The following is a 13,136-nucleotide window of genomic DNA, read 5'->3' as shown; positions in this document are numbered from 1 at the left end:
TCTTTTGATCATTCTGGATTTTATCTGCTCCACCAAAGACCTTGCCTTCATCACCCACACCCTCAGTACTGAGACTCATTCCCCCAAATCAGCCAATTTTAAAGCTCTCACCATGTTATTAGAAATCTGTCACCATCACAATGCTTTCTGTCATTTATATAAATGATTTGGATGTAAACATAGAAGGTATAGTAAGTAAGTTTGCAGATGACACCAAAATTGGAGATGTAGCAGATAGCAAAGAAGGTTACCACAGCACAACAGGATCTTCATCAGATGGGCCAAAGAGTGGCAGATGGAGTTTAATTTAGGTGAATGGGAGGTGCTGCTTTTTGGAAAGGCAAGTCAGGGCAGGACTTACACACTTAATAAGGTCCTGGGGAGTGTCACTAAACAAACACTTTGGAGTACAGCATAATAGTTTCTTGAAAATGAAGTTGCAGGTAGATAGAATAGCGGAGATAACATCTAGTATGCTTTATTGGTCAGAACATGGAATATAGGAGTTGGGGGGTCATGTTGCAGCTGTACAGGACATCGATTAGGCTACTTTTGGAATATTGTGCACAATTCTGGTCTCCCTTCTATAGGGAGAATGCTGTGAAATTTGAAGGGTTCAGAAAATATTTACAGAGGAACCTCGATTATCCAAAGGACACAAGCATGGAGTATTTCATCTGGTTAATCAAATGCCAGATAATCAAGGTTCATCTGTTCAAAAAGGTTGCCAGGGTTGGAGCACAGGGTAAGGCTGAATAGGCTGGGGTCGTTTTCCCTGGAGTGTCAGAGGCTGAGGGGTGATCCAATAGAGGTTTAGAAAATCATAAGGGGCAGGGATAGGGTGAATAGCCATGGTGTTTTCTCCACAATAGAGGAATCCAAAACTACAGAATATAGGTTTAACATGAGGGAAAAGGTTTAAAAGGGGCAACTTTTCCCATGTATGGAAGCAGCTGCCAGAGGAATTGGCGGAGGCAGGTACAATCACAACATTTAAAAGAGAAGTGGGTGAGTACATGAATAGGAAGGACTTAGACAAGGAAGGGCCAAATGCTGGCTAATGGAATAAACTAATTTAGGATATCTGGTCAGCATTGATAAGTTGCAATAAAAGGGTCTGTTTCTATGGTGTACAGGTTTAGGACTCTATAACAGGATGAAAATATAATGTGGGGATATGTGAAGTTCCCCACTGGATAGAAGAATGCAAAAACACATTTTGAAAGGAATCTTTTACATGTTCATATTCAGAAGTTTGAGTGTACTTTTCCAGGGAATAAACATCTAAGATGCTCACACAGCAAGTAAAAAGAAACAGGAAAGTAGACTATACAATTATCTTTGTTAGAACAGTATTAGAGACTTGTTACGATTGTGTAGTAAGGTGAGATACAGCTGAAAACAGCTACGAACCTGCATCCAAGGGGTCTTTGTTCAGCAACACTCCCTAGGACCTTACCATTAAGTGGTTAAGTCCAGCTAAGATTTGCTTTCCCAAAATGCAGCACTTCACATTTATCTAAATTAGACTCCATCTGCCACTTCTCAGCCCATCTGATCAAGACCCTGTTGTAATCTGAGGTAGCCTTCTTCTCTGTCCACTACACCTCCAATTTGGGGTCATCAGCAAACTTATTAACTTTACCTCTTATGCTCACACCCAAATCATTTATATAAATGATAAAAAGCAGAGAACCTAGCACCAATCCTTGTGGCACTCCACTGGTCACAGTCCTCCAATCTGAAAAACCCTCCACCACCACCCTCTTGACTTTTATCTTTAAGGCAGTTCTGTATCCAAATGGCTAGTTCTCCTGTATTCCATGAGATCTAACCTTGCTTACCAGTCTTCCACGGGGAACCTTGTCGAACGCCTTACTAAAGTTCATATAGATCACATCTACCGCTCTGCCCTCATCAACCCTTGTTACTTCTTCAAAAAACTCAATCAAGTTTGAGAGACATGATTTCCGACGCATAAAGCCATGTTGATTATCCCTAATCAGTCCTTGCCTTTTCAAATACATGTATATCCTGTTCCTCAGGATTCCAACAACTTACCCACCACAGCCAGGCTCACTTGGTTTGTCCTTACAACCTTTCTTAAAACAGTGGCATCACATTAGCCAACCTCTGTTCAAAATTATATTATGCTCACATCCACCACTTCCTCTGGAAGTTCATTCCACAAAAACCACTGTGTAAGAAAAATGACTCCTCCTGTCTCACCTTAAATGCCCTAGTCTTGAAATCTTCCATTCTTAATAAGTTTCACAGCACATCCTTATAATTGAAACACTCAATTTCTGACAGCATCCTGGCAAATCTCCTCTGAATCCACTCTAGCTTAATAATATCCTTCCTCGAACAGGGCAACAAAAATTGGACACCAGTCCTGAAGAGGCCTCATAAACGTCTAGTACAACCTTAACATGATGTCTGAACAAGGAAGGCAAGTGTGCTAAATGGCCTGCTTAATCACTGACTACTGGTCAAGTTTCAAAGATTTATGTACTTGAACCCCTAGCTGTCCCTGTTCTATACTAACAAGGACCTATTTTAATTGTAGAACCCCTGCACTTGTTTTGTTTTACCCAAATGCGATACGTCACATTTATCCAAATTAAACTCCATCTGCCACTCCTCAGCCCAATGACCCAATTGATCAAGTTATCTTAGCTAACCTTCTTCGCTATCCACTACACCACCAACTTTGGTGTCATCCAAATGCCTTCTATATTCTCATCTAAATAATTTACATAAAATGACAAACAAAAGTGAACCCAGCACTAATCCCTATGAAACACATGCATTGGACTTCAGTCCAACAAACCCCCCTAACACTGTCTCCTGCCGTTAAGCCAATTCGCAAGCTCACCCCAAATCCCATGTGGTCTAACTTTACTAATTCATCTACGTGGAATCTTGTAAAAGGCTATACTAAAGCCCAAGCAAATAATGTCTCTGACCTCAATCTTTTTGAATACTTCCTCCAAAAACCCAATCATCTTTGAGAGACACAATTTCCCTCACACAAAACCATGCTGATTTTCCACTGATCATTTCTTGCCTCTCCAAGTGCACATAAACTCTATCTTTCAGAATTACCCCCAACAACTTTGCCAAAGTCAAACTCAGGTATAGATATCCTAGGCTTCTCCTTACATTCCTTTTTAAGGAAAGGCTCAACATTAGTGAATCTCCACTCAACTGGCACCTCACCTATAGTTATAGATGATACAAATATTTCTGCAAAAAATCAAAGTATATTTTTCAAGTACAAAATTATATTTCATAATATATTTATAATTGATGTTTTAACCCTCAGTGTTCATTTGTTAGAAAACTTGGTTTGGCATTCACAAACTATACCAAAGAGTGATTCACAACTGTGTCAAGATGGGGTGAAAATTGACAAATGGTGCATGAAATTAATACAAAATCAGACACACAATATTTATTGGATTTGTTTTACAAAATTATGCCATGAACTCATATGGAATTGGTTCCAGCAGCTGTGGCTTGTTCGCCTTGGTTCGTACGAAGTGTGCTTTTCTGGGTTGAGCAGGCTGCAAAGTAGAAAATGAGTACATTAGTAAAATGGTATAATTTTGAAATTCACTTAGATGGACCAGAGATAAAGCAAAATTCTTATAATCCAAACCAGAAACAGAACCACACAACAACTTGGGCAGTGGATCTGTGTGGGACTCTGGATCAATGAGGTCCCCAAAGCAAACAGATCAATGGCAGATTTGTTTCAACAAAAGCAAAGTGTGACGTTACAGGAAGGCAGGTAGGAAATTAGTGGGGACTTCTCGCTTTTCAACGTGATCACTATTGATTTAGTCAAGGCTGCTAATATAGCTTAACTTTACATATTATAATAATATATTCATTTTGTGGCATTTGGGCGTCACTGGCTGGCAGGCAATTATTGCCCACCCTTAGTTGCCCATGATAAGGTGTGATGAGTTGCCTTCTTGAACAGTTGCAGTCCACCTGCTGTGAGTTGACCCACAATGCCACCAGGGAAGGAATTCCAGGATTTTGACCCAGCGACAATGAAGGGATACAATATATTTCCAAGTCAGGATGGTGAGCGATTTGGAGGGGAACTTGAAGGTGGTGTTACCATCTATCTGCTGCCCTTGTCCTTTAATGCAAATGAATATTTTACAACAAACTATATTTCTTTACTTGAAAAGAGTTAAGGGGTTCTGGTTGTCTGCCTGGAAAAATCTCTTTCCCGAGGAGGCTCTGGCCAGAAACATCGATTCTCCTTCTCAGATGCTGCCTGACCTGCTGCGCTTTCCCAGCACCCTATTCTCAACTATGACCTCCAGCATCTGTGGTCCTCACTTTCCCCCAAAATCTTTTCCCAGTTTACACTTAAATAGGAATAAAGATAATAAAAGCAATGATCTATATTCTATTTAGTTAAGAAAAATCTGGGGAGCTCAGGTCTGGGTTTTGCACATCTGGTGGAAAATCCTAGGGACCCCGATGAATACATGCGCAGGAAATGCATCCGCTGGGAGCACTAAGATGCAATGATGTTTCAGGATGTTCAAGCAAAGAGGGAATAGGTAACTGCCAAACAGAAAGAGCAGGCAGCTAATTAGGGAATCTCTTCAGTGAATCTCACTTGCAACTGTTTCTCAACCTCAACAGGACAGTTTGCCTGCGGAGACCAGCCACAATTAAGGCCATGGCACCATACAAAGTCCAGGATATGGGGTTGGGCAGGTGGGAGAGCAGACAGGGAACCAAAGCAGGAATTCAAAAAGGTAGTCAGATGCCACACAGTAGTATGCATAGGAAGACAAGGATAGAGCAGACGAATGCATGACTGGAGGGGTGCTGCAGGAGGGAGATCTTTAAATTCCTGATGAACTGGAATAGTTTCCAGGCAAGATGAGACTGGTAGAAGTTGGATGAGTGGGCAGCACGGTGGCACAGTGGTCAGCACTGCTGCCTCATAGCGCCAGAGACCCGGGTTCAATTCCCACCGCAGGCGACTGACTGTGTGGAGTTTGCACATTCTCCCCGTGTCTGCGTAGGTTTCCTCCGGGTGCTCTGGTTTCCTCCCACAGTCCAAAAAAATGTGGTTAGGTGAACTAGCCATGCTAAATTACCCGTAGTGTTAGGTGAAGTGGTAAATGTAGGGGAATGAGTCTGGTTGGGTGGCAGGTCGGTGTGGACTTGTTGGGCCGAACGGCCTGTTTCCACACTGTAAGTAATCTAATCTAATCTAAACAGGAATGGGAGCAACATCCTTTTGGGAAGGTTCATTAAAGCAGTCAGGAAAGATTTAAACTACATGGGCAAAAGCATTCCAGCACAAGTACTGGAATGGGAGGAGTGGTTTCAAGAGTTGAGATGCAACTAGAAATTGAAGTTTATCTGAGACAGTCCAGCAGACAGAATCATAGAATACATAAGAAAATTGAGTTTGGCAATGCAAAACAGGAAAATGGGAGTATGCAATCACAGATGGATAAGATTTGCAGTTCAACATTAATGGTTACAGAGTATTTTAACGATATATTGTTAAGGAATGAATTACAGCAGTGAGGGGGATAACTTGGAAGGATCATCGAATAAGGACATATATGCAAAAGTAAAAATCACTAGGAGCAAACAATGTCGTCTGTGTTGACTAGGCTTTCAAAGAGTCAGGGATAAGAGGATCAAATGGAAAGACACTTCAGAGAAGTTAACAAATATAGCAGCAATAGGAGATTTTAACAACCCAAAATAACTCCCTTTTAATGAGCAAGCAAGAGATAAGATGGAAATTCTTAAAACTGTACCAAGTCCACCTTTTAGAGCAGGTACGTAGAAAGCTCCAACAGAGAGGGGGCAGCCCTGAATCAAGCGCCCAGAAATCAGCTCAGCAAGATGGAAACCATATCAGTAAGGGTGCTGCAATAATACCATTTATTGCCACCGTAATCTCACAGTAGCAATACAGCTGGGTCCAGAAATTCAAGTAGTCAGACACCTTCCTTCAGAAATGATCATAAGCTTTGAAACGCCAGAACATTCCCCCACTAAAATCAGCATTTAGACTTCAGTAATGATCAAATGTAGATGGTGACACCCTTCAGCATCTGACTGATATATTAAATTGCACTTGTGGTTGGGATGGCTATTTAATGTTGAAGGCATGACTCCGTTCCTACCTGACGTTTCAGCTCAACCCAGGTCCCCTTCTCTTTTGCTGCTCTCTTGGCCTCTTCATTAGCTTTTACTCGCTGCAGAAAGCTGTCCCTGCTTTTTGAATGTTTAATGTGCTCAATACGCACATTTATTCTCTTGGCGAGGATCTTGCCCCTAAAGATGTAATTCAAAACAATTAGATTCAGAGTACCATTAAAAACCAACAATAACACCTGGAGTTCCTAATTGAAATTAAAGGGTTAAATTTGCTTGGCTGACCTGCAAGAAACTGGATGTCCTGAGACTAGAGTGCGATGCCTCTGATTTACAGCAGATTAAGGAAATTCCCATTCCCATCTCTTGGTATTCAAAGCCATTTGCATGGCCATTTACTAGTTATTCAAAAGCCATTTACATTGTCACCTCCTACTATTTTTATTTTCATCCCCTATTCAGAAATCAATAAGAACATTATAGTTGGAATTCTGACTACTCCCTGTAGTTAAAAATACAATTCACACCAGACCTGAGGTATTTTAGGGATGATTTGCATTACATTGTTACTGGAGGTGATATGATCACTGCATTGTGCCGAGGATAGCATGTGACTGTGGTGGGATGGTTGGGGGTTGTCTTGTGAGCATTACTAACTGATGTAAAGATTTTGCATAAAGGAAGTGCTGTTTCCTTTGTTAACACAGTGATTTTACAATGACCCTGTAAGCTCTGAGGTGTGTGTTAAAGGCTCCTCCAGAAAGTCTGTACTGTACTGTGCTGTGCTTAATAAAATTTGGTTGCTGTTCACAGAAGTTAGTGTGTTGCAGTTGCATTAAGTGTGTAAGGACCTCAGGGAAAAAAAGAACATTAATTAGTTTAGCATATCAAAATATAAAAAAAACTGAAACTTACTTAGCCAGCATAATCGTTTTATACCTTATGCTATCCAAGTTGTTCAGCTTTAAATTTCAATGTGCTTCTAGATTTATTATACAACATGACTAACTTTAAATTAAACAACTCAAGTTGTATTGAGACTATTCAGTGCAGCGCCTTCTCAAATTAAGAATTTCAATACTTGCATATACATTTTTTGTGAGCAACCTCTTGCTAAATCAAAATAAACTATAAAAATACATCAACTCTCCAGAATTGAAAATGTACTTTGTAGTTGGATTTCAACTTGAACACACAAAGATCAGAATATAGGATAATAAAAGCTTTGTCATAGAGATGTACAGCATGGAAACAGACCCTTCGGTTCAACTCTTCCTATTCATATACCCATTCAAATGCCTCTTAAATGTTGCAATTGTACCAGCCTCCACCCCTCTGACGCTCCAGGGAAAACAACCCAAGCCTGTTCTGCCTCTCTCTCTCTGTAGCTCAGATCCTCCAACCCTGGCAACATCCTTGTAAATCTTTTCTGAATCCTTTCAAGTTTCACAACATCTTTCCAATAGGAAGGAGACCAGAATTGCATGCAATATTCCAACAGTAGCCTAACCAATGTCCTGTACAGCCGCAACATGATCTCCCAACTCCTGTACTCAATATTCTGACCAATAAAGGAAAGCATACCAAACACCTTCTTCACTATCCTGTCTACCTGCGACTCCACGTTCAAGGAGCTTTGAACCTGCACTCCAAGGTCTCTGTTCAGCAATAGGACCTTTCCATTAAAATGTATAAGTCCTGCGAAGATTTGCTTTCCCAAAATGCCGCACCTCGCATTATCTGAATTAAACTCCATCTGCCAATTCTCAGCCCATTGGCCCATCTGGTCCAGATCCTGTTGTAATCTGAGGTAACCCTCTTCGCTGTCCACTACACCTCCAATTTTGGTGTCATCTGCAAACTTACTAACGGTACCTCTTATGCTCGCATCCAAATCATTTATGTAAATGACAAAAAATAGAGGGCCCAGCACCGATCCTTGTGGCGCTTCACTGGACACAGGCCTCCAGTCTGAAAAACAACCTTCCACCACCCCCCCTCTGTCTTCTACCTTTGATCCAGTTCTGTATCCAAAAGGCTAGTTCTCCCTGTATTCCATGAGATCTAACCTTGCTAACCAGTCTCCCATGGGGAACCTAGTCAAATGCCTTACTGAAGTCCATATAGATCACATCTACTGCTCTGCCCTCATCAATCTTCTTTGTTACTTCTTCAAAAACCTCAATCAAGTTTGAGAGACATGTTTCCCACGCACCAAGCCATGTTGTCTATCCCAAATCCATGTACATCCTATCCCTCAGGATTCCCTCCAACAACTTGCCCACCACCGAGGTCAGGCTAACCGGTCTATAGTTCCTTGGCTTGTCATTACTGCCCTTCTTAAACAGTGGCACCACGTTTGCCAACCTCCAGTCTTCCGACACCTCACCTGTGACTATCGATGATACATATTATCTCAGCAAGAGGCCCAGCAATCACTTCTCTAGCTTCCCAGAGTTCTCGGGTACACCTGATCAGGTCCTGGGAATGTATCCACCTTTAACCGTTTCAAGGCATCCAGCACCTCCTCCCCTGTAATCTGGGCATTTTGCAAGGTGTCATCATCTATTTCCCTACAGTCCATGTCTTTCATATCCTTGTCCACAGTAATACTGATGCAAAATATTCATTTAGTATCCCCCCCGTTTTCTATGGCTCCACACAAAGGCCACCTTGCTGATCTTTGAGGGGCCCTATTCTCTCCCTAGTTACTGTTTTGTCCTTAATATATTTGTAAAAACCCTTTGGATTCTCCTTAATTCTATTTGCCAACACTATCTCGTGTCCCCGTTTTGCCCTCCTGATTTCCCTCTTAAGTATACTCCTACTTTCTTTATAGTCTAAGGATTCACTTGATCTATCCTGTCTACACCTTACATATATGTTTCCTTCTTTTTCTTAACCAAACCCTCAATTTCTTTAGTCATCCAGCATTCCCTATATCTACCAGCCTTCCCTTTCACCCTGACAGGAATATACTTTCTCTGGATTCTTGTTAGCTCATTTCTGAAGGCTTCCCAATTTCCAGCTGTCCCTTTACCTGCAAACATCTGCCTCCAATCAGCTTTCAAAAGTTCTTGCCTAATACCGTCAAAATTGGCCTTTCTCCAATTTAGAATTTAAAACTTTTAGATCTGGTCTATCCTTTTCCATCATTATTTTAAATCTAATAGAATTATGGTTGCTGGCCCCAAAGTGCTCCCCCACTGACACCTCAGTCACCTGCCCTGCCTTATTTCCCAAGAGTAGATCAGGTTTTGCACCTTCTCTAGTAGGTACATCCACATACTGAATCAGAAAATTGTCTCGTACACATTTAACAAATTCCTCTCCATCTCAACCTTTAACACTATGGCAATACCAGTCGATGTTTTTGAAAGTTAAAATCCTCAACATTAATACTCTATTATTCTTAGAGATAGCTGAGATCTCCTTACAAGTTTGTTTCTCAATTTCCCTCTGACTATTTGGGGGGGGGGGTCTATAATACAATCCCAATAAGGTGATCATCCCTTTCTTATTTCTCAGTTTCACCCAAATAACTTCCCTGGATGTTATTCCCACAGCTGTAATGCTATCCCTTATCAAAAATGCCACTCCCCCTCCTCTCTTGCCTCCCTTCGTAGCACTGGGAGTAATCCAGATATTACTGCCCTTGAGGACCTCCTTTTTAAATTTCTGCCTAACTCTCAACCTTTTCCCTTCCAATGTCATTGGTTCCAATGTGGACAATGACCTCTTGCTAGCCCCTCTCCCTCGTGAGAACATTCTGCACCCCGAGACATCCTTGATCCTGGCACCAGGGAAACAACACACCATTGTGCTATTTCTCTGCTGGCCACAAAAATGTCTGTCTGTGCCTCTGACTACAGAATCCCCTAACACAATTGATCTCTTGGAAGCCGACGTACCTCTCGTTGCATTAGAGCCAGTCTCAACACCAGAAACTTGGCTGTTCGTGCTACGTTCCCCTGAGAATCCATCAAGGTTCCTCTGTATAAAAGGTTAGGCAGGAAATTAAAAGGGAAGTCCTCAAGGGTAGCAATATCTGGATTAATCCCAGTGCTACGAGCTAGTGAGGGCAGGAATAGGAGGATAGAGCAGATGAATGCATGGCTGCGGAGCTGGTGTATAGGAGAAGGATTCACATTTTTGGATCATTGGTTTACTTCCAGTCCTAAAAGCTAATGAGGGCAGGAATAAGAGGATAGAGCAGACGGATGCATGGCCAAGAAGCTGGTGCAGGGGAGAAGGGTTTGCATTTTTAGATAATGGGAATCTCTTCTGGGGTAGAATTGACCTCTACAAGGACAGAATACATTTGAATTGGAAGTGGACTAATATACTGGCAGGAATATTTGCTACAGCTGCTTGGGAGGATTTAAACTAGGAAGGGTGGGGGTTCCAGGAAAATAGTGAGGAAAGTAATCAATCTGAGAAAGGGACAACTGGGAGAAAAGAAGGTCAAACAAACAGTCAGGGCAGACATGAAGAGTGGGGGTCCCACCAGGATTCCTGAAGAAGGGCTTATACCCGAAACGTCGATTCTCCTGCTCCTTGGATGCTGCCTGACCTGCTGCGCTTTTCCAGCAACACATTTTTCAGCTACAAATTCTACAGGAAGATAGAAAGGGGTTGGGGGCATTTTTGATAAGGGATAACATTACGGCTGTACTTAGGAAGGATATTTGAATGGAACTGAGAATTAAGAAAGAAATGATTACCTTATTGGGATTGTATTATAGATCCGCTCTCCCCCCACCCACATCCCAAAAGACGGCAAGAAATTGAAAAACAAATTAAAAAGGAGATTTCAGTTATCTGTTAGAAGAAAAGGATGGTTATAGTAAGAAGTTTTTACTTTCCAAACATAGACTGGGACTACCATCGTGTTAAGGATTTAGATGAAGAGGGATTTGTTAAGTGTGTAAAAGAACATTTTCTGATTCAGTATGTGGAAGTACCTACTGGAGATGCTGCAAAGCTTGACCTACTCTTGGGAAATAAGGCAGGGTAGGTGACTGAGATGTCAGAGGGAGACTCTTATTTCAGACTCTCCCTAAACTTCCACTTTGGGGCCAGCGAACATAACTCTATTAGTTTTTAAAATAGTGATGGAAAAGGACAAACCAGACCTAAAAGGTAAAGTTCTAATTGGAAGGCCAATTGTGATATTACTAGGCAAGAACACTTGATAGTGAGTAGATGTTTCAGGATAAAGGGACAGCTGGAAAATGGTAAGCTTTCAAATTGAGATAACGGGAATCCAGAGACAATATATTCCTGTTACGGTGAAAGGCAAGGGTGGTAGGTGCAGGGAATGCTGGATGAGAGAAATTACATTTTGGGCAACAACAAAGGGAGCATATGTCAGATATAGACAGCAAGGATCGAGTGAATCCTTATAAGAGCATAAAGGCAGTAGGAGTATACTGAAGAGGGAAATCAGGAGGACAAAAAAAACGGGGACAGGCAATAGACTTACCAAACCAGGTTAAGGAGAATCCAAACGGACCTTATAAATATATTAAGGACAAACGGATAACTAGGGAGAGAATAGGGCCCTCAAAGAGCAGCAAGGCAGCCTTTGTGTGGAACCAAAGGAGATGGGGAAATAGTAAACAAGTATTACGCATCAGTGTTTACTGTGGTGGTGGTCATGGAAGATACAGAATGTGGGGAAATAGATGGTAACAGCTTGAAAAATGTCCATATTAGAGGTGGTGGCGTTGGATGTCTTGAAACACATAAAAGTGGAAACATCCCCAGGACCTGATCAGGTGTAGACCAGAACTCTGTGGGAAGCTGGGGAAGCGATTGCTGGGCCCCTTGCTGAGATATATATATCATCGATGGTCATAGGTGAGGTAACAGAAGACTGGAGGTTGGTTAATGTGTTGGCACTATTTAAGAAAGGTGATAAGGAAAAACCAGGGATTAATAGACTGTAAGCCTTGTGTCGATGGTAGGCACGTTGTTGGAGGGAATGCTGAGGGACAGGATTTACGGTATGTACATTTAGAAAGGCATGGACTGATTAGGGATAGCCAGCATGGCTTTGTGCGTAAGAAATCATGACCCATGAAGTTGATTGCATTTTTTTGAATTAGTGAGGAAGACTGATGAGGGCAAAGTGGTGGATGTGGTCTATATGGTCTTCAGTAACGCATCTGAAAAGGGCTCCTCATGGTACACAGGTTAGCAAGGTTAGATCTCATGGAATTTGGGGAGAACTAGCCATTTGGATACAGAACTAGCTCAAAGGTAGAAGATAGAGGGTGTGGTTTAAGGTTGCTTTTCAGACTGGAGGCCCGTGAACAGTGCTGAACCACAAGGATCGATGCTGGGTCCACTACTTTTCGTCATTTATATAAATGATTTGGATATGAACATAGGAAATATAGTTAGCAACTTTGCAGATGACACTAAAATTGGAGGAATAGTGGACAACAAAGAAGGTTACCTCAGATTACAATGGGATCTTGATCAGATGGGCCAATGGACCGAGAAATGGAGTTTAATTTAGATAAATGTGGAGTGCTGCATTTTGGAAAGACAAATCTTAGCAGGACTTAATGGTAATGTCCTGGGGAATGTTGCTGAACAGAGACACCTTGGAGTGCAGGTGCATAGCTCCTTGAAAGTGAAGCCTCAGGTAGATAAGATAGTGAAGGCAGCATTTGGTATGCTTTCCTTCACTGGACACAGTATGAGAGTTGGGAGGTCATGTTGTGGCTGTACAGAACATTAGTTAGGCCACTTTTGGAATATTGTGCACAATTCTGGTATGCCTCCCATTGAGAAGACATTGCAAAACTTGAAAGGATTCAGAAGAGATTTACAAGCATGTTACCAGGATTGGAGGATATGTGCTACAAGGAGAGGCTGAATAGGCTTGGGCTGTTTTCCCTGGAGGCTGAGGGGTGACTTTATAGAGGTTTATAAAACCATGAGAGGATTGGATAAGGTAAAGAGAC

General features: G+C 41.8%; 1 protein-coding gene across 1 annotated transcript in view; it reads right to left on the bottom strand.

Moving 5' to 3' along the window:
* Positions 1 to 3,442: 3,442 nt before the first annotated feature.
* The window catches only part of rpl21 (ribosomal protein L21), a gene marked incomplete at its 5' end in the record, with an annotated part of 19,784 nt that continues 10,090 nt past the window's right edge, over positions 3,443 to 13,136 (bottom strand). The window contains 2 exons of the mRNA XM_043691998.1: positions 3,443 to 3,569; positions 6,189 to 6,339. Coding sequence (XP_043547933.1) covers positions 3,480 to 3,569; positions 6,189 to 6,339 — 241 coding nt within the window. The remainder of the gene's footprint in view (positions 3,570 to 6,188; positions 6,340 to 13,136) is intronic.

This window comes from Chiloscyllium plagiosum, chromosome 6 (assembly GCF_004010195.1).
Source record: "Chiloscyllium plagiosum isolate BGI_BamShark_2017 chromosome 6, ASM401019v2, whole genome shotgun sequence".
Taxonomy (NCBI): Eukaryota; Metazoa; Chordata; class Chondrichthyes; order Orectolobiformes; family Hemiscylliidae; genus Chiloscyllium; species Chiloscyllium plagiosum.
This window is presented reverse-complemented; position numbering and strand designations above follow the sequence as displayed.